This window comes from Rana temporaria, chromosome 1, assembly GCF_905171775.1.
Source record: "Rana temporaria chromosome 1, aRanTem1.1, whole genome shotgun sequence".
Taxonomy (NCBI): Eukaryota; Metazoa; Chordata; class Amphibia; order Anura; family Ranidae; genus Rana; species Rana temporaria.
This window is the reverse complement of record NC_053489.1, coordinates 403,105,781-403,133,576: the sequence shown is the minus strand read 5'-3', so window position 1 is coordinate 403,133,576 and position 27,796 is coordinate 403,105,781. Positions and strand designations below refer to the sequence as shown.

At 44.1% G+C, this 27,796-nt stretch overlaps 1 protein-coding gene across 3 annotated transcripts in view; it reads right to left on the bottom strand.

Moving 5' to 3' along the window:
- The window catches only part of PCSK4 (proprotein convertase subtilisin/kexin type 4), a 129,290-nt gene that overhangs the window by 49,311 nt on the left and 52,183 nt on the right, over positions 1 to 27,796 (bottom strand). For 2 of the 3 annotated variants that reach the window (XM_040323511.1, XM_040323527.1), the window contains exons 3-7: positions 23,576 to 23,671; positions 15,098 to 15,226; positions 11,964 to 12,040; positions 2,819 to 2,907; positions 2,536 to 2,708 (exon numbers count right to left, since the gene is read on the bottom strand). In XM_040323511.1, the coding sequence (XP_040179445.1) occupies positions 2,536 to 2,708; positions 2,819 to 2,907; positions 11,964 to 12,040; positions 15,098 to 15,226; positions 23,576 to 23,671 (564 nt within the window). The remainder of the gene's footprint in view (positions 1 to 2,535; positions 2,709 to 2,818; positions 2,908 to 11,963; positions 12,041 to 15,097; positions 15,227 to 23,575; positions 23,672 to 27,796) is intronic. The other variant, XM_040323520.1, reaches the window with a different exon arrangement.

Sequence of the window (27,796 nt, the reverse complement as noted above, 5' to 3'; positions counted from 1 at the left end):
AAAGTGAGGCCTCAACTCAACAGGGCTGAGTCATCCGGTGAGAGAACATGGGAGGATAAATTAAATATCTTTATAGTTTCGGTTGTTTGGCGCTGACGATGTTGTTTTTTTGCGCCCTCCTCTGCATCCTCTTCTGTGTACTTTCTTTTTAGTCGATGCTTGTGGTGTAGGTCCTTTTCTAAAAAAGGAGAGAATGACACTGAGGCCGAAAAAGATGGCATCTCCTCTGTGTTGAGGTCACCCACAATGAGATCAAATGGAGCTGGGGAAACAGCTAATGGAAGGACAGGTGTTTCATCTGACTTCATGGGCTGACCTTTTGGGTGGGAGCTGAACTTAGTAGGGCACGCTATCAAAGTATCAGAGGTACTTTTGTTAATGATGTTGGGGGGATCTGGATGTAGAGGGTGTATCTTTTGGTGAAATCTGGGCTGGATTCGTACCAGGTGGTAATGCATTAGGACAAACCGCAGGTGTGTGTCTAGATCCATGTGTGGGTTTTGTCCTTTGGGGTAATGGACAAGCTTTAGGAGGTATAGTACCATTGTTGGACATAGATTTTGAAATAACACATGGTAAAATTTTGGAATACGGATCAAGCGACATTAAAGCTGGTATAGTGTTATTATTTTTCCAAGAAAAAAATCTTTTTATGATGATAATCATTAAGGTCCCTGTGAAATTTACCTAATTTAGTTTTAATAAGAAAATTTTCATAAGATTTAGTATTCTTTTTAAGGGTTTCTAGCCAGGTAGGTGGCAGTTTTTGTTGAAACAAGGTAATTTCTAGTGAGATCATCTGTGTCTGGTGTACCAATTCCTAATATTTAATATGTCTCTGACTAATGAGAATCCCTATTAATTTATTAGTACAAAACTCTGCTATACCCTCCCATTCGGTATTGTGGGTTGTATCTAAGAAGGAACAGGTTTTTAGGATTCTCAGACCTCTAGGGGAGATTTTATATTCCAGGTATTTTTTAAGAAAGAATTCGTCTCACCATTGTGTATTGGTGGAATTAATGAGTCTTTCTAGCTTTTTAAACTTGCCACAAAGTATATATCTATCTGGACGTGTAAGTTTAGAATTACAAAAAAACATCTGAGGGTAGGCTGGTATATAAAGAGTCAAGTATATCATATTTGTGAAACTCAATTTCATCAATTAATTCCATTATAAAAAGTTAATAAAAAATTAGTAATAATAATAATAATTTGTAATGCACATGAACGAATGCACAAGAAAAAAAGGAGAAAAAAACTGAAAAAGAAAAGCTGATTAAAACAAGGTGGAAAATTATTGGCACTTCCTGCTCGTCTCTCATGTGTATACAGGAAGTGATGTTATTTATCCTTTATCCATCTGGGATCCGTATATTGCCGAGCATGTTTTTTCATGCTGTGCTGGCCCCAGACATATAACAGGCTTATCCCACTAATTAGGATTCGCTATTTTAGTATTGGCCACCCTTCATATATGTAATGCCTTTCAAATACTCCTTTCCTCCCTTTAAAATATTTTTCTCTTTTTTTAAAGTTATCAGTATTCCCCTCTCAGTTTCTTTCTATATTCACCCTGTATTATCTAAGCCGATCGTAATTGAGGGCTTCCTATTGGCCAAGAACCACCACATGACCTTCTTTTATACCTCCCCATTTCCTTCCTCCTTACACTTGAGAAAGGAGCCCGCAGGACTTCCACAGACCAGCGCAGGCTCTGAAACGCGTTGTGTTGTTTCTTGACCCGTGTCAGCCACTGTCCCTCTGACGTCACCACCCATCAGACGAGCGGCTTGTCTAAACAGCGCTCACACACAGCTACATGACTCGGCTCTCCCGGCTTCAGAATCGAGTTTTCTTCACAGACTGCAGGCACAGCCCGGCTCCACTTGAAATACCTTCACTGCCACCCCTGTTCCTGCTAATTTAATTGTAAGTGTTGGATACCTGCACCTGTTATTATAATTAAACCAGATGACTTAGAGGCGCTTTTTCCTGTCTTTCTTTCTCAAAAATTAAATAAGTTCCCAAATATTGAGTTGACCTCAGAACAGAAATTGAGGGGACATCTTTAAGTGGTGACACATTAGCTGTGGTAACAACCAGGGATTTCCTAATTTCAGAGGGAATTTCTCTAACTTCCTGTTTTGGCTATGGAACAGGAAGTGAAGGGGAATCTCTCCAATGGGACACAGATGGCAACTTCCTCCTCCTTTAGTCTATCCAAATACTATATCCTTTAGTTTTACTTAAAAAAAAAAAAAAAAAAAAATGTGGTTACAAAAACTAAGTACATTTAAAAAAAGGCAAAACATGTCAGAGAATTTGTCCAAGAAGAGGCACGGAGGATTTTGAATCTGAAAAAGTAATATATCCATTACTTGTTTTGATATATTGACTGTTCTGATGAAGAAAATGTGACATCAGAATTAACAAATGTAAAATAATTCATGCAACCAAGTTAGCTAATGCTACTAAGATAAGAGACAGAAAGCAACTGAACAATGAATAAGAGTATTTTCATTCAGAACTCACAAGTGCTATTCCCCTATAAAAGGCTTCCATAGCCAAAACGCCCGGTCCATCAACAGTCATTCCATCATCCTCTGGTCCCCAGCTTGCACTGTAGATGTGAATGTGCTGTGGATTCAGACTCAGAGACCGAGCTTCAATAATATCAGTGATCAATCCATCAAGCATCCGGATGCCTAGGGAATAAATCAATTTAGAATTAAAGTAACGATACGTATCCATATATCAATTGCGAGCCACCTTAATATACTTTCTTTGTATAATGAAGCATTTTAGCATGCATTACCTCCTATTCTTGCGTTGTATGCAATCCCTGTACCACAGATGTTATTATTTGCTACTGCAGCCACTACTCCAGCACAACGTGTCCCATGGCTAGGAAGTATATAAAAATGGTAAGAAAAGAACCATGTTGATAAATGTCAGGTACACAATTTAAAAAAGAAATAGATCTTTCACATACAGTATATATTAATTTATGGAAGAGATGGTGAACCTAATACACTTTTTGGCCACCTGGAAGAGGTACAATAGACAGATTTTACATTACACTGTAAAATGCAGAGCACGGTGTACAGATTGGCACTATCTGGGACATATGTTGACATGTACTGCATAGTATACAGATTGCAACCTTCTGGAATGTGTAATTAAAGCAATATGAAAGCCTTGTTTTGCTTTGTTTTTTAAAATAAAAAAACATGTTATATTTATCTGATCTATGTAATGGCTTTGGACAGAGCCGCCCTAGTCCTCCTCTTCTCGGGTCCCCCGTTAGCGCTCCAGGCTCCTCCCTCCTGCTGAGTGCCCCTACAGCAAGCAGCTTGTTTTAAGGTTATCCAAGCAGGCGAGCTCCAGAGCCACGGCTGTGTGTGTCCATTCACACACAGAGCCTGCAGCTTGGCCCATCCCCCCTCATCTCCTGATTTGCTCACGGGCTGTGATTAACAGCAGTGGGAGCCAAAGCTGTCAAAAGCCAATCAGGAGTGCGAGTCAAGGTTTTTAACCTTCATGCATGAAGGTAAAAAAAAAAAAAAAAAAAAAAAAACTTGTGCCTTTACAACCACTTTAAAAACGGTGTGAATTGGTCTTTCATAGTGTTACATTTACTTTTTAAACCATGTTTACTATGTAAAATGAATGTTAGCTTAGTAAAGTTAAAATTGAATTATTTCTATCATGTGAAAGTAAAAAATACATTTTTTACTATTCCTTGCACATGAATGAGTATTTTAACCACTGGGCACCTAAACCCACTTAATAACCAGACCAATTTTCAGCTTTTGGTGCTCTCACATTTTGAATGACAATTACTCAGTCATACAACACTGTATCCATATGAAATTTTTGTCCTTTTTCCCCACAAATAGAGATTTCTTTTGGTGGTATTTGATCACCTCTGCGGTTTTAATTTTTTTCGCTATAAATGAAAAAAAGAACGAAAATTTTGTAAAAAAATATGAATTTTTCTTCATTTCTATAATACAATTTTGCAAAAAAAGTAATTTCTTCATAAATTTGGCCAAAAATGTATACTGCTACATATCTTTGGTAAAAAAAAAAAAAAAAAAAAAAAAGTGGATATTATTTAGTCTGGGTGAAAGTTATAGGGTCTACAAGCTATGGTGCCAATTACTGAAAATTGATCAATTTGATCACACCTGATGTACTGACTGCCTCTCTCATTTCTTGAGACCTAACAAGCCAGTAAAGTACAAATACCCCCCAAATGACCAATTTTTGGAAAGTAGACAGGTGGTACTGGTGGACACAGGTGGCACAGGCGGTACTGGTGGGCACAGGCGGCACTGGTGTGGCACTGCAGTGGCGCAGGTGGAACTGATGGGCAAAGGTGGCACTGGTGTGGCGCAGATGAGCACTGATAGGTACAGGTGTGGCACTGCTGGACACTATTGGGCACTGCTGGGCACTTACAGTTTGTCCAATTGCTCTCCTCTTATGCTGGATCGGTGTGAGGAGAGGAGAGCGATGAACTGAAAGTGACCCCTTGTTTGCTTTGTTTACATTTGTGATCGCGCCGTCATTGGACGGCGCGATCATGTGGTAAAGAGCCGCGTTCATTGGCCCTTTACCACGATCCTTGTTGCTGCGGGTCCCGTGGACCCGGCGAACACAGATGATTGCGTGTGCGCGGGGGAACGATTCTCTGGGAGGATGTCCATGGACGTCCTCCCAGAGTTAAGGAACCGCCTTGTAGCCGTAATTCGGCTATAGGGCAGTGATTAAGTGGTTAAAGAGAGTAACTTTTTCTCAACAAAACAATCCCCTCTGGGTGATCAATGTACATTGCAAAGATATTTGTTGCCGATTCCTAACATTTGTTATCTTAAAGAAATAATGATTTTTCTATGTCCATGTGAGTGAATCTGTATGGGCGTGGTTTTATAATAAATCAGTTGATGCATCTTAAGTGTTCTGATGAGGAAAGTTGCAAGGTCTGCATCCCATTAGATGCAATTCTCCTTTGGAAGTATCTCACTAAAAGTGCGTTTTTTGTTGCAGGGGGTGCCCAAAATCTAAATTGTATCTTCGTGTAGATTTCTGGGAAAAATCTGTGAGCCAATCACACAAGCAGGAAATTAAAAAAAAAATTGAGGTGGTGGGGGGTGTTCTGTACACCATTGGTGTACAGAATGCCTTCAGGTAGCCATACTGTATCGCATTTTACAAAAAATTACAGTGGCCTCAGATTAAAAAAAAAGGATTTTTGTACTCACCGTAAAATCCATTTCTCTGAGTTCATAGACGGACACAGCATCCTTTGACCTTCGGGTTATGTTCTTCCTACCAGGAGATTTTAGGCAGAATTTCCACAGCACTCAAGGTGTTAAAACTTTCCCTCATGCCGCTCCTCCCAGGGGGCGTGGCTCCCCCAGGCATAACCCACACCCTGCTCCAGCAGCTTCAGTTCGTAACAAGCAGTACAAACCAAGGAGGGGTGGGTGCTGTGTCCGTCTATGAACTCAGAGAAATGGATTTTACGGTGAGTACAAAAATCCTTTTTTCTCTTTCGTTCATAGACGGACACAGCATCCTTTGACCTTCGGGACGTCCCCAAGCAGTGTCAAAAAAACGAGGGGTGGGAAAAATAACACAGCAAACAACAGGTTACACCCCAAACAAAACCGGAGTTACTCAACGGAGGAACTCCAACCTTAAACTGCCGCCTGTAACACCCTGCGGCCGAATGAGGCATCAGAAGATGCACTCACATCCACCTTATAAAACTTTGAGAAAGTGTGGACCGACGACCAGGTCGCAGCCTTACACACCTGTAACACAGAGGCTTGGTGTCGGAAAGCCCAGGAGGCTCCAATCGCCCTGGTCGAATGCGCCGTGACCCGAAAGGGAGGCGCCCGCCCCTTCAGGGCGTAGGCCTGAAGCACAACCTGTCGGATCCACCTGGAAATGGTGGCCGACGAGACTGCCAGGCCCTTACTGGGACCGGACACAGACACGAACAGCGAGTCCGACTTCCGGAACGGAGCTGTCGCCGACAAGTAAACTCGAAGGGCCCGAACCACATCTAGAGAATGTAAAACGGCTTCCTTCGGGTTCTTCGGCTGAGGACATAATGATGGAACAACAATGTCCTCGTTAATGTGAAAGGCCGAAACGACCTTCGGAAGAAAAGAAGGTCGCGGGCGCAGCACCGCCTTATCCTGATGGATGACCAAGTAGGGGGCCTTGCAAGACAAGGCCGCCAGTTCAGACACTCGTCTGATAGAGGTAATAGCTACCAGAAAGACCACCTTCTGCGACAAAGTCAGCAAGGGGATCTCCCGAATGTCCTCAAAGGGGGCACGCTGAAGCGCCGAGAGGACCAAGTTCAAGTCCCAAGAAGGTAGCGGAGGGCGCACCGGGGGGGCCACATGCCGGACCCCCTGCACAAACGTGCGAACCAAAGAGTGCGCTGCCACGGGACGCTGAAAATAAACAGCCAGAGCAGAAATCTGACTCTTGATCGTGCTCAAGGCAAGAGCCTGGTCCACTCCCCGCTGTAGGAACAGCAGGATCCGGGACACCACGTAAGTACGGGGGTGCCACTTCATCTCCTCACACATAGAGATGTATGCTTTCCATGTACGATGATAAATTTTTCGAGAAGTGGACTTCCGTGCACGCATCATGGTAGAGATTACCGGACCCGACAGGCCCCGGTCCTTCAGTACCTGGTTCTCAACAGCCACGCCGTTAAAGCCAGTGACCGTAAAGCAGGATGGAAGATCGGGCCCTGAGACAGGAGATCTTCCCTCAGAGGCAGGCGCCAGGGGGCGTCTGCCACCAGACGTACCAGGTCCGCGTACCAAGAGCGACGCGGCCAATCTGGGGCGATCAGGATCGTTGGAATCCCTTCGGCTTCCACCCTGCGCAGCAGGCGGGGTAGGAGCCTTAGAGGAGGGAAGGCGTAAATCAGGTGATATTGACCCCAGGGAGCCACTAACGCGTCTGACGCGTCTGCCCAGGGGTCCCTTGACCTGGCCACAAACCGTGGTACCTTCCGATTGAGACGGGACGCCAGAAGGTCCACGTCTGGAGTGCCCCATTTTTGGCACAGGATCTGAAAAACCTCCGGGTGGAGAGACCACTCCCCTTGATCCAGAGTCGTGCGACTTAGGAAGTCGGCTTGCCAATTCAGAACTCCCGGAATGTATACCGCTGACAGGGCCGGAACGGACCTTTCGGCCCACCGAAGTATGTGAGCGACCTCCGTCGCCGCGGCCGAGCTCCTTGTGCCGCCCTGATGATTGACGTACGCCACGGCCGTGGCGTTGTCGGACTGGATCCTGACAGGACGGCCCTGCAGCTCCAGGGACCACCTGACAAGGCACAGCTTGATCGCTCGGAGCTCCAGGATATTGATCGGCAGGCGGGACTCCTCCTGAGTCCAGCGCCCCTGGGCTGACTGGGTGCCCCAGACGCCCCCCCAGCCGAAGAGGCTGGCATCCGTCGTGACCACTGTCCAGCGGCACGGAAGAAAAGACTTCCCGGACCGAAGCACCGGAGACGTCAGCCACCATGCCAGGGAAGACTTGGCCAGATGGCTCAACCGAATCTGGCGATCCAGAGAAGATGGGACCCTGTCCCATCGTGACAGAACCTCCTTCTGTAGTACCCTGGTGTGGAATTGGGCATACGGAACCGCCTCGAAGGAGGCCACCATCAGACCCAGAACCCGCATGCAGAAGCGAAGAGACGACCACTTCTGGGTCGACAACTGTCTCACTGCAGATTGCAGGGTCCGCAGTTTTTCCGATGGGAGGAACACTTTTGCCTCCCCCGAATCCAAAACCAGCCCCAGGTGTTCCAGTCTCTGGGACGGAACCAACACTGATTTTTTGAGATTCAGAAGCCAGCCGAACTCCTGCAGAGTCCGACACGTGATGGACACGTCCTCCTCTAACTCTGAGCTTGAAGAAGCTCTCAGGAGAAGGTCGTCCAGGTATCCCACGATAGCGATCCCTCGCTGCCTTAGCAAGGCCAGGATCGGGGCGAGCACCTTGGTGAACACCCGTGGTGCCGACGCCAGCCCGAACGGGAGGGCCACAAATTGATAGTGGTCCTCCCCGATCGCAAAACGCAGATATCTTTGGTGGCTTGCTTGCGGCGAGGTTCCTTACCCTTCCCCGACTGAGGGAGCAAGGTGCTCTTACCTCCAGTGGCATCCTTAATGATGTCATCCAGGGATGCCCCAAAGAGCCGTCCGCCCTTAAAGGGCAAATCCACCAAGGCCTTTTTCGAGGACTGGTCAGCCGACCAGCACTTCAGCCATATAAGGCGGCGCAGAACCACTGCGTAGACAGAAGCCCTGGAAAGCAAAGGAATCGAATCCATAGCCGCCTCACAGAGAAACTTCTGACCCTGAATCAACTGCTCAGCCAGGTCCCTAGAGGACTCGGAAGCACCCTGGACCTCCAGATCCTGCAGCAGGAGCTTCGCCCTTTCAGTTAGCGTCTGAGCAACCAGGGCGCCGGCCAGAGCCGGCCTTACCGCCGAACCCACCACCGAGAACAGGGAGCGGGCCACGGCCTCCACTCTCCTATCAGCGGGGTCCTTGAAAGCAGGAGCCCCCTCCACAGGCAACGTAGTAGCCTTACTCAGTCTGGACACAGGAGGGTCCACCGACGGAGGAGTGACCCACTTTTTTAAAAAGTCCTCCTCCAGGGGGTAACGGGTAGCAAAGCTTTTAGGAACAGTAAAAGCCTTTTGCGGTGTATCCCATTCCTTATACAACAAATTGTCCAAATAAGGAACACAGGGGAATACCTTAGCGGTACGCGGTGGTTTGCGGAATCCAAAAGGGACTGACACCGCTGGTGTCTCCGCCACATCCTCTAAATGAAGAGTCTCACGTACCGCAGTAATAAGAGCTCCAACAAATTCCTTGTCAGCAGACTCCGCAGCAGAGTCATCCTCGCTGTCCATGTGGGTTAAGCCCGCATCCTCTGACATGACAGAACCAGAAGCAGCAACAGCGTTATCAGATTCTGCGTCAGAGATATCCCCAGAAACAGCCTCTGGGGGGGGGGCGCTTTTTACCCCCCAACCGAGCACTGGCAGCTTCAAACCTGGTGAGAAAAGACTCCAGGACAGCCGACACCGATTCAACAGATGTGGCAGGGGGAGGGGCGCTAAGGGTTAATTCCGGCATTGTGAGGAATGAGGGGCCTGATTCAGGCTCCATATTGCAGCTGCCGTGTCACCCCCACTGCCAATGGCAGGAAAAAAGTCCCCCACAGGTCACCTCCCGGCCGCTAGAGCACAGTCTGGGGCCCCCTGAGACTCACCACCCCCCTGGTACAGCGCGGTCTGTGAAGGACAAGTGTGTGCTGAGGAGAAGCTGCAGCGCTGCGTCTGTCCCCTCAGATGATTCGCGGTCTTTTTTCCCCGCCGAAACGGCCACTAGAGGCCGAACTAGTGCTGAAAACGGCGCCGGCCACAAGAAAATGGCCGCCGAATAATACAAGCGCGGCTCCGGCAAAATGGCCGCCGTTGCGCAGTTTTAAAAAGACAGTGTACCCAAAAATGACAGTACACCAAAACAGCACACAGCACACACAAAAATGCCCAGAATGTCCACCACAGTCCCCTGCAGTGACACAGAACAGCCCCAGCCATACCCGAGTGAAAAAAATATGAGCCCCAGGGAAAAAACCCCCTGCACAGCCGTCACCCAAAGGGGGAAGGAGGGAGAGGAATAAGGGAGAGAGGAAAGCAGGGGAAAACCCTCAGTCGACCTCCCAAGGGAAAACATTCCAGCCAGACCACTTACCTGAGTAAGGGGCCACTACTTACCTGTCCTGCGACTACCCGGCTGGAGGTATCCCAGACAGAACCAACGTCCGCGAACGGCATGGCTGTCGGCCAGACACACTGTGACAAGGCCATAGAGACCGGTCATATGTGTGCCCTAGAACCGAAGTTCCCCGGCCGCCCCTGGAGCAATGGGGCCTGTCGTGGACGTCCCAAAGCGGAGCTGAGGGCCGGCACACGCTCGAAGGCCGAACCTGGGGGGACTACAAGGGTCGAGGACCCAGCCTGTCACCCAGTCGGCTGTTGATAGAAGAATCGCAGGATTCAAAAATAAAAATAGAATAAAAAAGCGAGGAAAAAACTCGCAAAATGCAAAAAAATTTGCAAGAAAAAAACTCCAGAGTCCAGGACTCCAGAGAGAGCCTGACTCTCCTGACGGTTAGGCAGAAACAAACTGAAGCTGCTGGAGCAGGGTGTGGGTTATGCCTGGGGGAGCCACGCCCCCTGGGAGGAGCGGCATGAGGGAAAGTTTTAACACCTTGAGTGCTGTGGAAATTCTGCCTAAAATCTCCTGGTAGGAAGAACATAACCCGAAGGTCAAAGGATGCTGTGTCCGTCTATGAACGAAAGAGAAAGATAAATTATGATAACATTCAATTACAATAGTGTAATTGAATATTTTAACTGACTTGTGTTGCAATTGTATACACTATATTAATTTTTACTTTTGCCATTTTTTTTCCCTCAAAATTGGAGGAAGTTACATCTTATTTACAAAGCTAAGTGAATAGCCTTTAGAAAACCCCATTGCCATGTTAAAAGAAGGATAAACCACCAAAATACATAAATAAGACTGAAAACCTTGCTCTCTCAGAAACCTAAACCTGCAGTGATGCAGAGGAAGGAAAAAAAAAACCTTGTGTTTTTTTTAAACAGACAATTTATTGAAAACTTACAAAAAAAAAAAAAAAATTACAAACTTCTTCCTTTCCAGAGCATGCATTTATCTAAACAGAATGGTGTATAATAGTCCTAACTAATCACTTGCTCATAACACCAGTACATACACATTGTATATATTACACACACACACTCTATATCTATATCTACATCTATATATAGGGCTTTTTTTCAGGGGGAACTCAGTTCCACCACCTTTGGCTCAGACCCTTTGGTGCCTGCTCACCACAATCACTTGTAAACACAGAAGTCTGGTTTCTTTGTTTACAAGTGACAGCTTTGTAACCCCCTGAACTCTGCACTCTATATGTAATGCAATTCTGGTATTTAATGCCCCTTTAAGACTCTCCTACTGTTTGTGAAATCTGAACGGGTCTTGGTTGAGTTCCTGCACCTATTTTCTGAGAAAAAAAGCTATATATATATATATATATATATATATATATATATATATATATATATATATATATACAACAGAAACAGTCTTACAAGTCCTTACCTCAGAGCAACAGGGGGAAAAAAAAAAAAACACCTACAAAAATATGTTGTTTTTCTACCTTTCTTTTCTCCCCCTCCTTTATCCATATTACATAACCGCTGCTCTGGATTAAGGACAGTCTACATTTTCCAATATTTCAAAATGAGTTTACGGGCCTGAAATAATGCTCTAGAAACTTGTTTGGGGTCTAATTTACCTTACTTTCAACAGATCACTGATCTTAGCAACATCTTGTTCACATCCATTCCCTCCATAGACCCATAGTACTTAATTTGGATGGGGTATAGTGTACGGGTAACATTATATATAATATAGAGAGCTTCTAAAACATACACCCTCCATCTTTACGCTGCTGCAGAGATGTTCCAGCTTAACCCTGAGCACTTTATACCGACAAAGAATAAAATATAGTGTTAATTACCCAAAATATCTTCAGTGGAATTACAACCAGCGTGTGTTATGTAAAAAGTAAGGCAATTGGCGCATAAGGATAGTTTGAATAAGATTGACAGGGAAAAACATTCAGCACAGAGTAAAGGGTTGAATAGGTGCGAGGAAAGAGGTGGAAAGTCCCAGAAGCTACTAAAAAAATAATATGTTTGGTTGGTGGCACATGCCACTAGGGGTTTAGCATGGATAATGGGGAGGGCGCTTTTAGGGGAGATATTACGGGTGGAACATGTCCGCACATACCCACCTGTTCTCATTGGATGGGGTATATCGTGGCTGAGGATCAGGGTCATTATCGTTGAAGTCAAAGCTTGCCATGGTATCCTGAAAAATAAACATTTCATAATGTTAACAGATACCCCCAAAAAATCCTATTTTTGACTGACAAAGCTTCACCTAAACAGAAGTTGTTCAGTCACCACACAGTAGGCATTTTCACCAATGCCACTTATGCAATATATGCCCTTAATTTGCCATTTTTTCTTGTTGCAGGTTTTTTCTTTATTCCCCCAATTAAAAACCCAGGCTAACATGAACTTAGGTCACATGTTCATGAGGAGGATGTAGCATAATAAATCATAACCCTGATCCTTGGCCATATGGTTTTCTCTGCACTCCATGAAAGTACATTACAGACTCTGAGATCTGCTTAGAAGCTACTGAGGATCAGATTACAGTCCGCTTATTACCAAGTTAAGCAGCCTATATTTTTTGCCAATTCAGCAGGTAACCTATTCAAGAACTTGATTTGTTAAATCAGATGGTTAGGTCCTCAGTCTGTATTAAGGAGACTTAAAACTGTTCATAAGACAAAGCCCTCATGGGAGAGAGCAAACATATGGCAGCCCTGAAGTAATTGAGCCTGCCTTGCTCGAGAGACTGTAGAACTTTCTAAAACTGTCAAAGACATTCAGATGTTCAAGAGATTAAGCAATCTTCTTCAGCTTGAAGTTGCCAAGGCAGACCCACATTACCAGGTCTTGGCTACTTGGACAATGCATACAGTGTTAACCCGGTAGAAGCAAAATTATCATGCAATATTCAGAAAAAATTGGCAACAGAGGGTTCAAAGTACATAGAGCAGCCATCAACTTTGCTTTCCACCTTTCTCCTTATTTTCAAAGATTTAGCCAAAGCAAAGTATGAACCAAGAGTCGTTTATTTACTTTAGCATTCCTAGCTCTTCAGCTACAAAAAGAGAAATTCTGATCGCTAAATACAGATTCTAGAAATGTTGTCTTCATTAGAAAGATAAGAACTATGCCAGCTACCAGCAAAGAAAGATGAAACAATCCAAACTTCTTACTGTCTCAATCACAACAAACTACATAATCTCAGTAAGTGGCATGCATTTGAAGGAAAGCTCTTTGACTAATACAAGGAGTTTAAGGAACCATGACATTTTCTTCAAATCTTGCACATCCACGTACCACTTTGCCCAAGGCTGTACGGTTACTGTTAAAGCAGCCTCCTTCAATGATCATATCTAAATATAGTGAGCTACATCAATGGACCCTCACAGAAAACCACTACAAACATATGTCTGGTGAAAAAGTGTTTCTTCGTGGACAAGCAGAGAAAGCTGTCAGGATGTATGCCGTTTTGAAAGACCTAGGCAGTCATTTATTTGCCACTTAAGAGTTCTTTGACATACACAACATAAGGGGAGATGTACTGTTCTACACGTGTACTGACAGTTGAAACCGCAAGAAGAATCGCCTCTGCTGGGGATTTCAGACATAAAAAGTGACAGAAGGAATTTAAACTTCCTACATTTATCAAGTGCAGAAAGAAAATCCCTACACTGGAAGATACTTTCATGTATGATTTTAAAGTTTCCAAACAGGTCTACGTATCACCATTGGAAGATAATGCCAAAATCATGCTTTTACTGGGATGAGACATTCCAAAAAGAGTCCACATAGTACAAAAACAGTGCACAGATGATCTTCATAAAGATACTTTCTCCAAAATCCCAAATTAGGCTGGGCCATCAGCGTTCCTCACTCCAGAAAGAAACAGAATTCAATCAGTATGTGCACTTGTAAAGATATTGTTGGGAGAATCCAAAACATTCCCTTCAACCCTCAAAACTCATGCTACAACAGCGCAAAAGAGATCCCCACTTCATCAAACAGACTTCCCGTGAGCGATCAAGTCTACATCATAGAATCATCTTAGCAGTAGTTTGAGATATGGTTTCTCTGACACTGCTCTGATGGCAACACTAAACTTCCGATAGGTGTCCTGGAATCTACTAATATAAAGATTTTGCATGACAGTACTCATGTTCATAAGCTCATGGACTTTGTAACTACCGACCCTAAATTATCATCTATTTCGGTGGATACCACCGAGTTGCTCACAGTGAACCAGCTGAAACCTCAAGCCTGTCCTTTAAATCGATGCAACTGCAAAACATAATGTCACTTCATATGGAGAGTCCCAGGAACATCGATTTCTCATTACTGCAAAAGAAGATTTGGCCTAAGCTGCGGTTCAGTTGCATATCTAAAGCTGGATACACACTATACAATTTTCTTTAATTTTTTTCCTTTAGATTTACCAAAACCATATAATATGAGGTCAAACCTAAACACTTACAGTTTGTATGCAATCAGGTAGGCCCTTGCACTACATTGCTGAAGGCAAATCTAAAGGAAATTAAACAAAAAGTTGTATAGTGTGTATCCAGCTTAAAGGGGTTGTAAAGGTTTGTTTTTTTATTTTCTAAATAGGTTCCTTTAAGCTAGTGCATGGTTGGTTCACTTACCTTTTCCTTCCATTTCCCTTCTAAAATGTTTGTTTCTTGGTTTTCTTTGTCTGACTTTCTCACTTCCTGTTCCTCCTCAGAAAAGCCGTTCTGACTGACTAACCCCCAGCCAGATGCTGCGGGCAAGCTTACTGAGGAGAAACAGGAAGTGAGAAATTCAGACAAAGGCGACACTGAGGCAGGACCGCTCCAAAAGTCCTGCCAGCAGCATCTTTGGAGCGGTGAGAGGAGCAGTGTGTTTACCGCTACTTCACATTGAAAGTAATGGGAAACCGCGGTAATACCGCCGGCAATGCGCCTCTGCAGAGGCGCATTGCCGGCGGTATTAACCCTTTTTCGGCCGTTAGCGGGGGTTAATACTGCACCGCTAGCGGCCGAATACCGCCGCAATTCAGACGGTATGGCAGCGCTAAAAATATCGGCACTATACCGCCACTGCACATCACGCCCCAGCGTGAAAGGGGCCTTAGGCTGCCTGTGGATGGTGCCAAGTCAGCAGGAGACTATACTGTTGGAACAGACTGGGTCTAAGGTGGTATGTCAATGCACAAAGTGGTATTTGAAACACAATATTTATCATTGACCTACTAGAATATAGAATAGCTTACATAATTTGCTTCTAGATCCGGGTGATCTTTCTCAATTCCGTCATCCAGGATAGTCACTACCACACCTTTTCCTGAGAAGCCACGACGCCATGCAGTTAACGCGTTCAAGTCTGGACTAATGTCATTGTTCTGTAAATCAGATCCCAGACACCATTTCATAATGAAAGAAAGATGCAAACTTACCCAATCTAATTTTAATGCTTATTCATATAAGAGGTGGAGGAGGAAAGTGTGGCATTTGTGTTGCCCAATCACAAATGCAATGTTAGGAGCAACAGATTGTTTCATTTCAGATACATTTACGGTACGTAGAAAGCCAGTTGTATATAAAAATATGATCCTTTATACTTTCTGGTGGTTTATATGCACCGGATTTGGCACTAGACAACTGCAACAGTGAGGAGTACAGAAAGTAAACCTACAATAAAATACTACAAGAGCTGCAATTTCTATGCTGAACTCTCATTCTGAGAACAGAACATATAGTACTTACTCAGGCACTGACTTGAAAAACATAAGTATGCAGCTCAGTCATTTTAAATTTATGCTGCACTTCTAATCTTCATGCTAGTTCCAGGTCAATGTTTCATAAAAGTATAGAAGCCAAAGAAAGCCAGGCAAGTCCTGTACTTGAAGTACATCAACATTGCAGCCCCCATATTTCTACCAGTATAGGTTTAGCAAGAAGCACATCTGTCTGTGTGTTAGCGGACTTTGTAATGTTTTTTTATTTTTTCTATCACTACTCACTGTGTTTCAGTGAAGTAGCAGTAAAACCTCCATGAAATCCACTTTCGCAATAAATACAAAATACACATGATCAATTTTTTTTTTTTTTTTTTTCTTCGAAGTGTTCAACTCTGCGTCTGCTTCTGGTTTGTGAACCAGTGTCCTAGCTGCAGGTTGCACCTCTCTCATGCTCAACCTGCGGATAATGTGCATTAGTCTGCAGTCCACAAAGGGAGTGTGCAGCCTAGGGTGACAATGCCGTTTTTGCAGAGATACATACACACAGGATTGTTGTCAAAACTGGACTGAAAGCATCAGATAAAGCAGGATGTAACAGAGGGCAAGATACCATAATTTCAATGTTTTGGGGATTTAGATAGATATATATATATATATATATATATATATATATATATATATATATATATATATACACACACACACACACACACACTCCTGATCAAAAGTTTAAGACCACTTGAAAAATGGCAAAAATCATATTTTACATTGTTGGATCTTAACCACTTAACCCCCGGACCATATTGCTTCCCAAAGACCAGAGCACTTTTTGCGATTCGGCACTGCGTCGCTTTAACTGACAATTGCACGGTCGTGCGACGTGGCTCCCAAACAAAATTGGCGTCCTTTTTTCCCCACAAATAGAGCTTCCTTTTGGTGGTATTTGATCACCTCTGCGGTTTTTGCGCTATAAACAAAAATAGAGCGACAATTTTGAAAAAAAAATGAATATTTTTTACTTTTTACTATAATAAATATCCCCCAAAAATATATATAAAAAAAAATGTTTTCCCTCGGTTTAGGCCGATACGTATTCTACATTTTTTTTTTTTTTTTTTACGAAAAATATCGCAATAAGCGTCTATTGATTGGTTTGCGCAAAAGTTATAGCGTTTACAAAATAGGGGATATTTTTTATGGCATTTTTATTAATATTTTTTTTTTACTAGTAATGGCGGCGATCAGCGTTTTTTTCCGGTACTGCGACATTATGGCGGACACTTCTGACACATTTTTAGGACCTTTGGCATTTTTATAGCGATCAGTGCTATAAAAATGCATTGGATTACTATAAAAATGCCACCGGCAGTGAAGGGGTTAACACTAGTCGGCGGGGAACGGGTTAAGCATGTTCCCTGGGTGTGTTCTAACTGTAGGGGGGTGGCCTTACTAGGCAAAAATCACTGATCTTCTGTTCATACATTGTATGAACAGAGGATCAGCTTTTCTCCCCCTTACAGGACCGGGAGCTGTGTTTTAACACAAACAGCTCCCGGTCCCCGCTCTGTAACGAGCAATCGCACGCGCACGGGAGTCGGGGGCGCGCGCCCCTAGTGGCCTCCGCGAGAGCCGACGTTATACTACAGGCTCTCGCGCAGGGGAGCCAACCACGGCGGTGGGCGGTCTGGAAGCAGTTAATAAGGTTCCGAGTAAAGCTTCAACATGCAACAAGAAGAAATGAGAGTGAGACAAAACATTTTGTGAGCATTCAATTAATTGAAAATAACGATTAAACTCAAACAGGCTGTTTTTCAGCTGATCAAAAGTTTAGGACCACATGCCTTTAAAAAGGCCAAATCTGTGCAAAGATGTGGATTCATTGTAATTTACTGTCAGGTAGTCACACGTTGTGATGGCAAAGGCAAAAAAAAATCCTTTTGAACGTGGTCAGGTTGCTGAACTGCATAAGCAGGGTCTCTCATCAAGACACTGGACGATCCTGGACCCAAATTAAGGCCCTTACTGGTGCTGACTGCAGCCCCATAACCATCAGACGGCATCTAAGACTGAAGGGCTTCAAAAACGAAAAACATCTTCAAAAACCCTGTCTCCTTGAACGCCACAGAACTGCCCGTTTGGACTTTGCAAGAGAGCACCAAACATGGGACATTCAAAGGTGGAAGAAAGTTTTATTCTCTGATGAGAATTTTTTTTACCTTATGGTCCTGATGGTTTCCAACGTTACTGGCATGTCAAGCAGATCCCACCTGAGATGTTTTCTACGGGCCACAGTGGAGGGGGCGCCATAATGGTCTGGGGTGCTTTTTCCTTCAGTGGAACAATGGAGCTTCAGGAAGTGCAGGGGTGTCAAACAGCCGCTGGCTATGTCCAGATATTGCAGAGAGCATTCCCCATGACTGAGGACCTCGTCTGTGTGGTAACGACTGGGTTTTTCAACAGGACAACGCTACAGTACACAATGCCCGCAGGACAAGGGACTTCTTCCAAGAGAATAACATCACTCTTTGGCCCATCCTGCGTGTTCCCCTGATCTAAATCCAATTGACAAAATTTGGGGATGGATGGCAAGGGAAGTTTGCAAAAATGGACAACAGTTCCAGACAGTAGATGGTCTTCGTGCGGCTGTCTTCACCACTTGGAGAAATGTTCCCACTCACCTCATGGAAACGCTTGCATCACGCATGCCGAAACACATTTTTGAAGTGATCAACAATAACTGCGGAGCTACATATTACCGAGTTCATGTTTGGAAGTTGGATTTCTGTTTTGGAGGGGGGGGGGGGGGGTTAGTTTTTTTTTTTTGGAGGTGTGGTCCTAAACTTTTGATCAGCTGAAAAACAGCCTGTTTCAGTTTATTTGTTATTTTCAATTAATTGAATGCTCAAAAAAATATTTGTCTCACTCTCATTTCTTCTTGTTGCATGCTCTACTTGGAACCTTGTTAAGATCCAACAATGTAAAATATGATTTTTTGCCATTTTTCAAGTGGTCTAAAACTTTTGATCAAGACTGTATATATACAGTGGGGATAGAAAGTTTGGGCACCCCAGGTAAAAAAATTGTATTAATGTGCATAACAAAGCCAAAGAAAGATGGAAAAATCTCCAAAAAGGCATCAAATTACAGATTAGACATTCTTGTAATATGTCAAAAAAAAGTTAGATTTTATTTCCATCATTTACACTTTCAAAATTACAGAAAACAAAAAAATGGCGTCTGCAAAAGTTTGGGCACCCTGCAGAGTTAATATCTTGTACTGCCCCCTTTGGCAAGTATCACAGCTTGTAAACGCTTTTTGTAGCCAGCCAAGAGTCTTTCAATTCTTGTTTGAGGTATCTTTGCCCATTCTTCCTTACAAAAGTCTTCCAGTTCTTTGAGATTTCTGGGCTGTCTGTCACGCACTGCTCTTTTAAGGTCTATCCATAGATTTTCAATTATGTTGAGGTCAGGAGATTGTGAAGGCCATGGCAAAACCTTCAGTTTACGCCTCTTGATGTAATCCCCCGTGGATTTTGAGGTGTGTTTAGGATCATTATCCATTTGTAGAAGCCATCCTCTCTTTAACTTCAGCTTTTTCACAGATGGCATCAAGTTACCATCCAAAATTTGCTGAAATTTTATTGAATCCATTTTTCCTTCTACTCGTGAAATGTTCCCTGTGCCACTGGCTGCAATACAAGCCCAAAGCATGATTGATCCACCCCCATGATTTACAGTTGGACAGAGGTTCTTTTCATTAAATTCTGTGCCCTTTCTTCTCCAAACGTACCTTTGCTCATTCCGGACAAAAAGTTCTATTTTAACCTCATCGGTCCACAGAACTTGTTTCCAAAAAGCATCAAGCTTGTCTATATGTTCATTTGCAAAGTTCAAACGCTGATTTTTGTGGTGAGGACGTAGAAGAGGTTTTCTTCTGATGACTCTTCCATGAAGACCATATTTGTACAAGTATCTCTTTATAGTGGAATAGTGTACCACAACTCCAGTGTCTGCCAGATCTTTCTGGAGGGATCGTGCAGCCAAACGTGAGTTTTGAATTGCTTTTCTCACAATCCTGCGGGCTGTTCTGTCTGATATTTTTCTTGGTCTTCCAGATCTTGCTTTAACTTCTACTGTTCCTGATGACTGCCATTTCTTAATTACATTCCCAGCAGAGGATATTGACATCTGAAAACACTGCTATCTTCTTATAGCCTTCTCCAGCTTTGTGAGCGTCAACTATTTTCAGTTTCAGTTTTCTAGACAACTGCTTCGAAGAACCCATAGTGCTGATTGTTGGGGCAAGGTCAGATGAGTCTGGGCATTTAAAACCTTCCCAGACGATGATTGAGAACAATCCATGACACTGGCAGGTCTCAGATTTGCAAAGGGGGCAGTGCATGCTATAAATTCTGCAGGGTGCCCAAACTTTTGCGGACACCATTTTTTTTGTTTTCTGTAATTTTGAAAGTGTAAATGATGGAAATAAAATCTAACTTTTTTTGACATATTATAAGAATGTCTAATCTGTAATTTGATGCCTTTTGGAGATTTTTCCATCTTTCCTTGGCTTCGTTATGCACATTAATACAAATTTTTACCTGGGGTGCCCAAACTTTCGATCCTCACTGTATATGTCTGTCTTAACAGAAGCAACAATACAGGAAGAGAACATACATTTCTCAGGCAAACCCCTCCCTCCCAGAGCAGATTCTTGTTTGATTGGCCACTGGAAAGCCTCCTGTCCTGGAGGCAACTTGAAGTTGCCTTGTAAGTTCCCTTATGTCGCGCTGCGATTCATACTCAAGTCGTGTTCAAGTTACCTCCCAAAGTCGTGTGTGTTGCCCCTGTGTGAATGGAGTCTTAGAGCCCATTCACACAGGGGGAACACGACTTCTGGCACGACTTTGGGAGGCAACTTAAACACGACTTGAGTATGAATCATTAGGCAACGTACAAGGCAACTTCAAGTCGCCTCCAGCACAGTACATGGCAACTTCAAGTCGCCTCCAGCACAGTACAAGGCAACTTCAAGTCGCCTCCAGCACAGTACAAGGCAACTTCAAGTCGCCTCCAGCACAGTACAAGGCAACTTCAAGTCGCCTCCAGCACAGGAGGCTTTCCAGTGGTCAAACAACAATCAGCTCTGTGGGAGGAAGGAGGGAGGGGTTTGCCTGAGAAATGTATATTATCTTCCTGTATTGTTGCTTCAGTTAAGACAGTGATCCGACTTCTGAGGGGACTTCCATTGAAATCAACGGGTACAAGTTGCTTAGAAGTTGGAGCGAATGCAGTAGTGTACATTAAGACGGCTTCCATTAATTTTCTCGACCGCGCGACTTGGGGCAACAAAGTCGGATCCCAGGTCGCCCCAGTGTGAACCGGCTCTTAGAGTATTTGTTTACATTTTCTTTTCTTGCATGCTCTGCAAAAATCACTGCAGACCAAGCCCCCCACCCTCTTTATCAGACATGTGCTCAATCTCACTCCAGCTCAGAGCCCAAACCCCACTACTCATACCATCCAGCTATATGTTACAGGACTTCTTTGGACAGCTATGAATTATGCAGATCACGTGTCTCAGAGGAAAATCCATATCTGCATGCTGGTGCTGACTGAACCAGTAACTGAAAAATTATGGAAATCCGAGCTCTGCATCAATATGAGAGCATGGCAACTAGCATTGTTAAGTAGCAGGAAGGAAGAAATTCCCAAAAGTGATATTAAACCCTCTTTTTTAATCACTTCAATATCTTTTCACCCCCTTCCTACCCAGGCCAATTTTTACGGTCGTACTTCTAATGGCAATTGCGTGGCCATGCAACACTGCATCCAAATGAAATTTTTTATTGTTTGTTTTCATCTTTATTTTGTTGGTATTTAATCACCACTGAGTTCGTTATTTTTTGCTAAACAAATGAAATTTAGCAAATAAAGCAAATAAGTAATTTTTCTTCATCACTGATGGCCACTGTTAATCAGGGCAATGATGATCAGTGTAAACAATGTACTCACTGTGCCCTGTCAGCCTTGCCGGTTAACGGCTCCTTTAATCACACAAAGACTGCGTGTTAGGAAAGGAATGGCGATAACTGGAAAGTCGGTTTAAATGTGACCAGCTGTGATTGGACACAGCTAATTACATGGTAAAGGGCCACTGTGATTGGCCCTTTACTGCAATCAGCTGTATCCAAAAGGACACGTGGCAATGGAACGTGCCTAGGAAGCGTGGTTCTGGGAGGACATCCATGGACGTCTTCCAGGGACTAAGTCGTTGTGATTGACCCTTTACCGCGATCAGCTGTGTTCAAAGGTTTCAGTGGGAAGGTTTTAGGCCGGGTGCGACACGACACTGGTGCGACACGACACTAGTCCTACTTTGGATCTGACTTTTCCTTGCGACTTGAAGCCGACATATGTCCAAATTTCAATGAACAGGGATCCGACTTGGATCCCTGCCAATACTAGGCACGGTGTCTGATATGAATCTTGAGGGAAACTCCACGCCAAAATTTAAACAAAAAAAACGCCATGGGTTCCTCCTCCAAGGGCATACCAGGCCCATGGGTCTGGTGCGGATTTAAAGAGCAACCCCTACGCTGAAAAAACGGCGTGGGAGTCCCCCCAAAATCCATACCAGACCCGTATGCGAGCAGCAGCCCGGACGGTCAGGAAAGGGGGTGGGGACGAACAAGCGAGTTGTCCCCAAGTATTTCCGAGGCTCTCCGGCGCCCCCACCTCTAGGCACATGCGGTATTGCATGCAATCGTAGTCAATGCGGAACAAATTATCTTCGTTTCCATTGACTTCTATGGGGAAACCCGCTTTAATATGCGACTGCTTTGGATTACAAGCATTCTCCTGGAACGGATTAAGCTCATAATTCAAGGTTCCACTGTATATAAAACATCCTTTTAGTATCACTAAGTTTTGGATAGCAATAGATGGGACTCCCCCCAGGGAGATTCAATTTGTTGGTCCAGGTGACAATTTTCACTAGGACACAAAATTATGGCAAATCCAAAATTCTACAGTTGGCACTGGAGCAGGAAACACAGGGCAAACCTGTTCTAGTGGTAGCCATCTAAGAGGGGATTAATCAAAGTTTCCTCTAGGATATCTATCCTCTTCAGAATAGAAAGTGAAGAGTAAATTCCCCAACAGTTCATGCATCAGTCACTGCTGCCTAAAAAGGTAGGGGTCCTCGTAGCCCCCAAAACATCACTGTTGCTACTAAAAGCTTGCAATGAAAAAAAAATGTTTAAATGATCTCCCCAATAAAATCTGACAGGGTTCCTAATCACTCCCTACTCCGTCCAAATAAAAAAAGTTTGGCAATAGATACACTATAAAGTTTGTGAAAGGTTTACTTTAAAGTGGAGTTCCACCCATTTTTTTTATGTTTGTCTGTGCTGCATGCCCTAATCTCAGTGTTCAGAATGGACACATTTTATTTATTTTGTTGCTTGTTTTATTTTATTTTGTAGTCCTTCATTACTTCCTCCTCCTTATTAGCTTAGGCTATTAAGTCGCAAGGGTTTATGGGATAGGCATCATGTATCCCAGTAGTCCTTGCAAATAGCCTATTTGCATAGAGAAGGGGCGGAAACTTCCTCTGACACTCCCGTTGCTATGGAAACCTGACTGAAACCTATTACATCGCTTGTGCAGCACTGAGCATGTGCGAGATCTGCAAGGCTGAAATCCAGGAAGTCATATAGTCTGGCTTCATGATACCCACACTTAAGATGGCCACGGTCTATTTCTAGATTATAAACTAAATGCTCTAACAACCTAACAAAACGGACCTTAGTTTACAGACTAACTTTACTAGACTACATTAAGCTTGTGTATTACAGGGGTATTTATATTTAAAAGGTGAAATTGTGGGTGGAACTCCCCTTTAAAGTTGCTTCCATTGAAGGGCTTTGATGAATAAGGAGTTTCAGTTCTTTATTCTATTATTTATTAGATGATCTTCTAATTATGTTGCTGCCAACAGCTTCCTACCATGTACCACTGCTTATGGAACAAGGGATCTGTAGGCACCGCACTTGTATGTCTTTTAGCCCTTTTCTTCAAAACTTGTTGTTCAAGCCACTGCACCTGCAAAATAAAAAAACAAAAAATAAAAAGATATCAGCGTATAATGCTCACCAACAGATAAAGTAGATGAGTAAACTGCTTATATGGTCTAGAACAGCGTGTCTCAACCTTTTATTAGTCAAGGCACCCTTTAAAATTCTGCACACATTCTGGAGGCACCCCATTTAAAAAAACGAACCTAATAGTTTTACATAATGCAACAGCATCCACACCCATAAGACACCCAACAGGTGACCAGTTCCTACAATGCAAACACAGCATTTCACTCTGGTACTGACTAGTATTCCAATGTTTCTCTTATCCCTCAGTTTTTCTCCCTCACTTAGCCAATGTGACCCCAGTGCTGATGGAAAGGTGCAGGGAAGAGGCAAACAAGAATGCTGTGCAGGCACCCAACATCCTCCCTATCACAAAAGTCATCATTGGTTGTTAAAATGCCAGCGGCTAGAAGGTTGCAATGGTGCAAAATGAAACCTGTGGCTTTTTAAAAGGCAGGCTTTTGCACCTGCTGAACAAGAAAGGGGAACCCTAGTGAAGATCACCCGGGAAGCATAGCGGTTACCATGGCAACAAAAGGGTCATAATAGGGTTTTACTAATAAAAAGTACAACATTTATTAAATTCAAATAGTAGCAAAAATAGCCCCCTCTACAGGAATGGAAGAGTCTGCATCAGCTCTGCCTCCTCCCTCACCTCTGTGTCCTGTCCATGCTCCGTGCAGCCCGTGCTCAGCTGTGTCAGAAAGGAAACACTTAAACAAGTAGCTGACAGCTAAAGGTCCACCAACTGAACTCGTGTGAGACTGGAAGCATCCTGGGAACATAAAAGACTCATTGGAGAATCACATTGTGGAGACAGAGGTGGAGACATGCTGTGCTGATTGACCAGGAAACTACAGGGCTGCAGAGCCAATTGCGTATTTGATCTCTTTTAGTAGGGATCCATTCAATTTGGTAAGCAGCTCTGATATAAGAGGTGGAGGCTTTCTTCTATCCTGTTGAGACACGGTTCCTGGATACTTTCAACACTTTTCTGTGATCTGCATCATATTGCACGGAGATTGAACTGCATTGATTCTTCTCTTGGACTTTGTCTGTGTGCTCTACACGGAGGCTTATGCATGCACATGTCACTTTATTTTATTTAATCTTTATATTCACTTGAACTAATTGATCATTAATATTATTATAGATATTACGTACATGTCAGCCTTTTATGTTTCAATATTTATGTTGGCTATATGAGTATCTTTTTGATCAACTGTTCGCGCAGCATTAATTTTATTTACAATTCTATTGTGTTCTTTTTTGACATTTATATTGCTGCAGCAGCATTTGGTTCTTATTAGATTTAATTATCTTGGGAGATCGGTGTGATTATCTACACCTATCCCACACTTACTTTGATCAGGGCAGTATTTTTTCCATATACAAGTAGCAAAAAAAGGGATTTTTAATACAGCTTACCTGTAAAATCCTTTTCTTGGAGTACATCACGGGACACAGAGCGGCATATTCATTACTAGTGGGTTATATGGAGTACCTTCAGGTGATGGACACTGGCAATCTCAAACAGGAAGTGCCCCTCCCTATATAACCCCCTCCCATAGGAGGAGTACCTCAGTTTTGTAGCAAGCAGTATGCCTCCCAAAATGGTCCCCATAAGAGGGGTGGGAGCTCTGTGTCCCGTGATGTACTCCAAGAAAAGGATTTTACAGGTAAGCTGTATTAAAAATCCCTTTTTCTTTATCGTACATCACGGGACACAGAGCGGCATATTCATTACTAGTGGGATGTCCCAAAGCAATGCTTACAATGAGGGGAGGGAGACATCTTCCCAAGACAAAAGGATTTAATTTAGAGATATACTCAAATCATAATAAATCCAACTTAGTTGAGAAAAATAAATTTAAATTTTAAATTTTACTCAAAAGGGAGCCCCCGGAGTCCGAGGGTCTCAAACTGCAGCCCGCAGCACTGCCTGCCCAAAGGCTGCATCAGTATTCCTTCTTACGTCCAACTGGTAGAACCTTGTAAACGTGTGGACAGAAGACCAGGTTGCCGCCTTGCAAACTTGAGCCATAGAGATCTGGTGGTGTGCTGCCCAGGAGGCGCCCATGGCCTTAGTAGAATGAGCCTTTAATGATAACGGAGGAGGCAACCCCTTCAAGCCGTAGGCCTGAGTGATTAACTGTTTAATCCACCTCGAGATGGTGGATTTTGCAGTTGCCTGCCCCTTCTTGGGCCCATCCGGTAAAATGAACAACACATCTGTTTTCCGGATCTTCTCTGTAGCTTTAAGATAGGCCTTCATGGCCCTGACAATATCCAAGGTATGCAACAACCCTTCCTTTCTGGAAGTAGGTTTAGGAAAGAAGGATGGTAATACCAAATCCTGGTTTAGATGAAAACTGGATATAACCTTTGGTAGGAAGGAAGGATGAGGGCGGAGAACGACCTTGTCCTTATGTAAAATAAGATATGGTTCCTTACAGGATAAGGCTGCCAGTTCCGATACTCTTCTGGCGGAAACTATGGCGACCAAAAATACTAACTTCCTTGTCAGTAAAACCAAAGGAATTTCAGCCAACGGCTCAAAAGGTTGTTTCTGTAAACTTGACAGAACAAGATTTAAATCCCACGGACAAAGCGGGGATTTAACTGGAGGATTAATACGTAAGACCCCTTGAATGAAGGTCTTAACCAGCGAGTGGGTGGCCAGCGGCCGCTGAAACCATACTGACAAAGCTGAAATCTGTCCTTTGATTGTGCTTAATGCCAGTCCTCTACCCACTCCTAGCTGGAGAAAACGTAATACTCTATCGATGGTAAACTTACGAGAAAACCATAACTTGGACTCACACCAGCCTACATAGGCCTTCCAGACCCTGTAATAAATCACCCTAGAGACCGGTTTCCTGGCTCTGATTAGGGTAGAGATTACTTTCTGAGACAGACCTCTACCCCTGAGAATCAGGGATTCAGCTTCCAGGCCGTCAAATTTAGATGCCGTAAGGCAGGGTGGAGGATCGGACCTTGCGATAGCAGTACTGGCCGTAGAGGAAGAGTCCAAGGGTCTCCCACTACCATCCTTAGGATTAGTGAATACCATGCCCTTCTGGGCCATGCTGGAGCTACCAGGAAGACTGGTATGTGCTCCACCCTGATCCTGCGCAGCAGGCGGGGTAGTAACTGGAGCGGGGAAAATGCATAAAGAAGTTTGAACTGATGTCAAGGGCAAACTAACGCATCGGTTCCGCAGGCCCTGGGATCCCTTGTGCGGGACATGAACCTGTCTAGCTTCTTGTTCAGTCTTGATGCCATGATATCCACGTCCGGCACTCCCCATTTCTGGCAGAGTGTCTGAAAGACCTGTGGATGCAGAGACCACTCCCCCGGCAACAGAGTCTGGCGACTTAAGAAGTCCGCCTGTAGGTTGTCGACTCCAGGAATGAATATAGCCGATATGCAGGGCACATGGGCTTCTGCCCACAAGAAAATCAAGCTCACTTCTTTCTGAGCGGCTTGACTCTTGGTTCCCCCTTGGTGATTTATATATATATGCCACCGCCGTGGCATTGTCCGATTGTATTTTCACCGGGAACCCTTGTAGTTTGGACGTCCAAGCCCTGAGGGCTAGTCGAGCAGCTCTGAGCTCCAAGATATTGATGGGCAACTGCTTCTCTGCCGCTGCCCAAGAGCCCTGGCGAGTGCAACCATCCAAAATTGCTCCCCAGCCCATCAGGCTGGCGTCTGTGGTTACTATCTTCCAGGTCACAGGACTGAAAGTCTTTCCCTTCAGGAGATTCTGAGGGTTTAACCACCGCCTTAGACTTTGCCGCACTCTTGGTGAGAGTGGCCAAGGAATTTCTAAGGCCTGATGCCTCTTGCTCCAGGCTGACAGGATGGCTGCCTGCAGGATGCGAGTGTGGCTCTGAGCGTACGGAACCGCCTCGAATGTGGCCACCATCTTGCCTAGTAGCCGCATACATAGGCGAACGGTTGGCCTTCTCTTGCTTAGAACCATTTGTATTAGCTCTTTGATGGCCTTTAATAGGGGTAGAAACACCCTCTGTTCTTCTGTATCCAATCTCATGCCGAGATAATCCAGCTGCCTTGTGGGCAG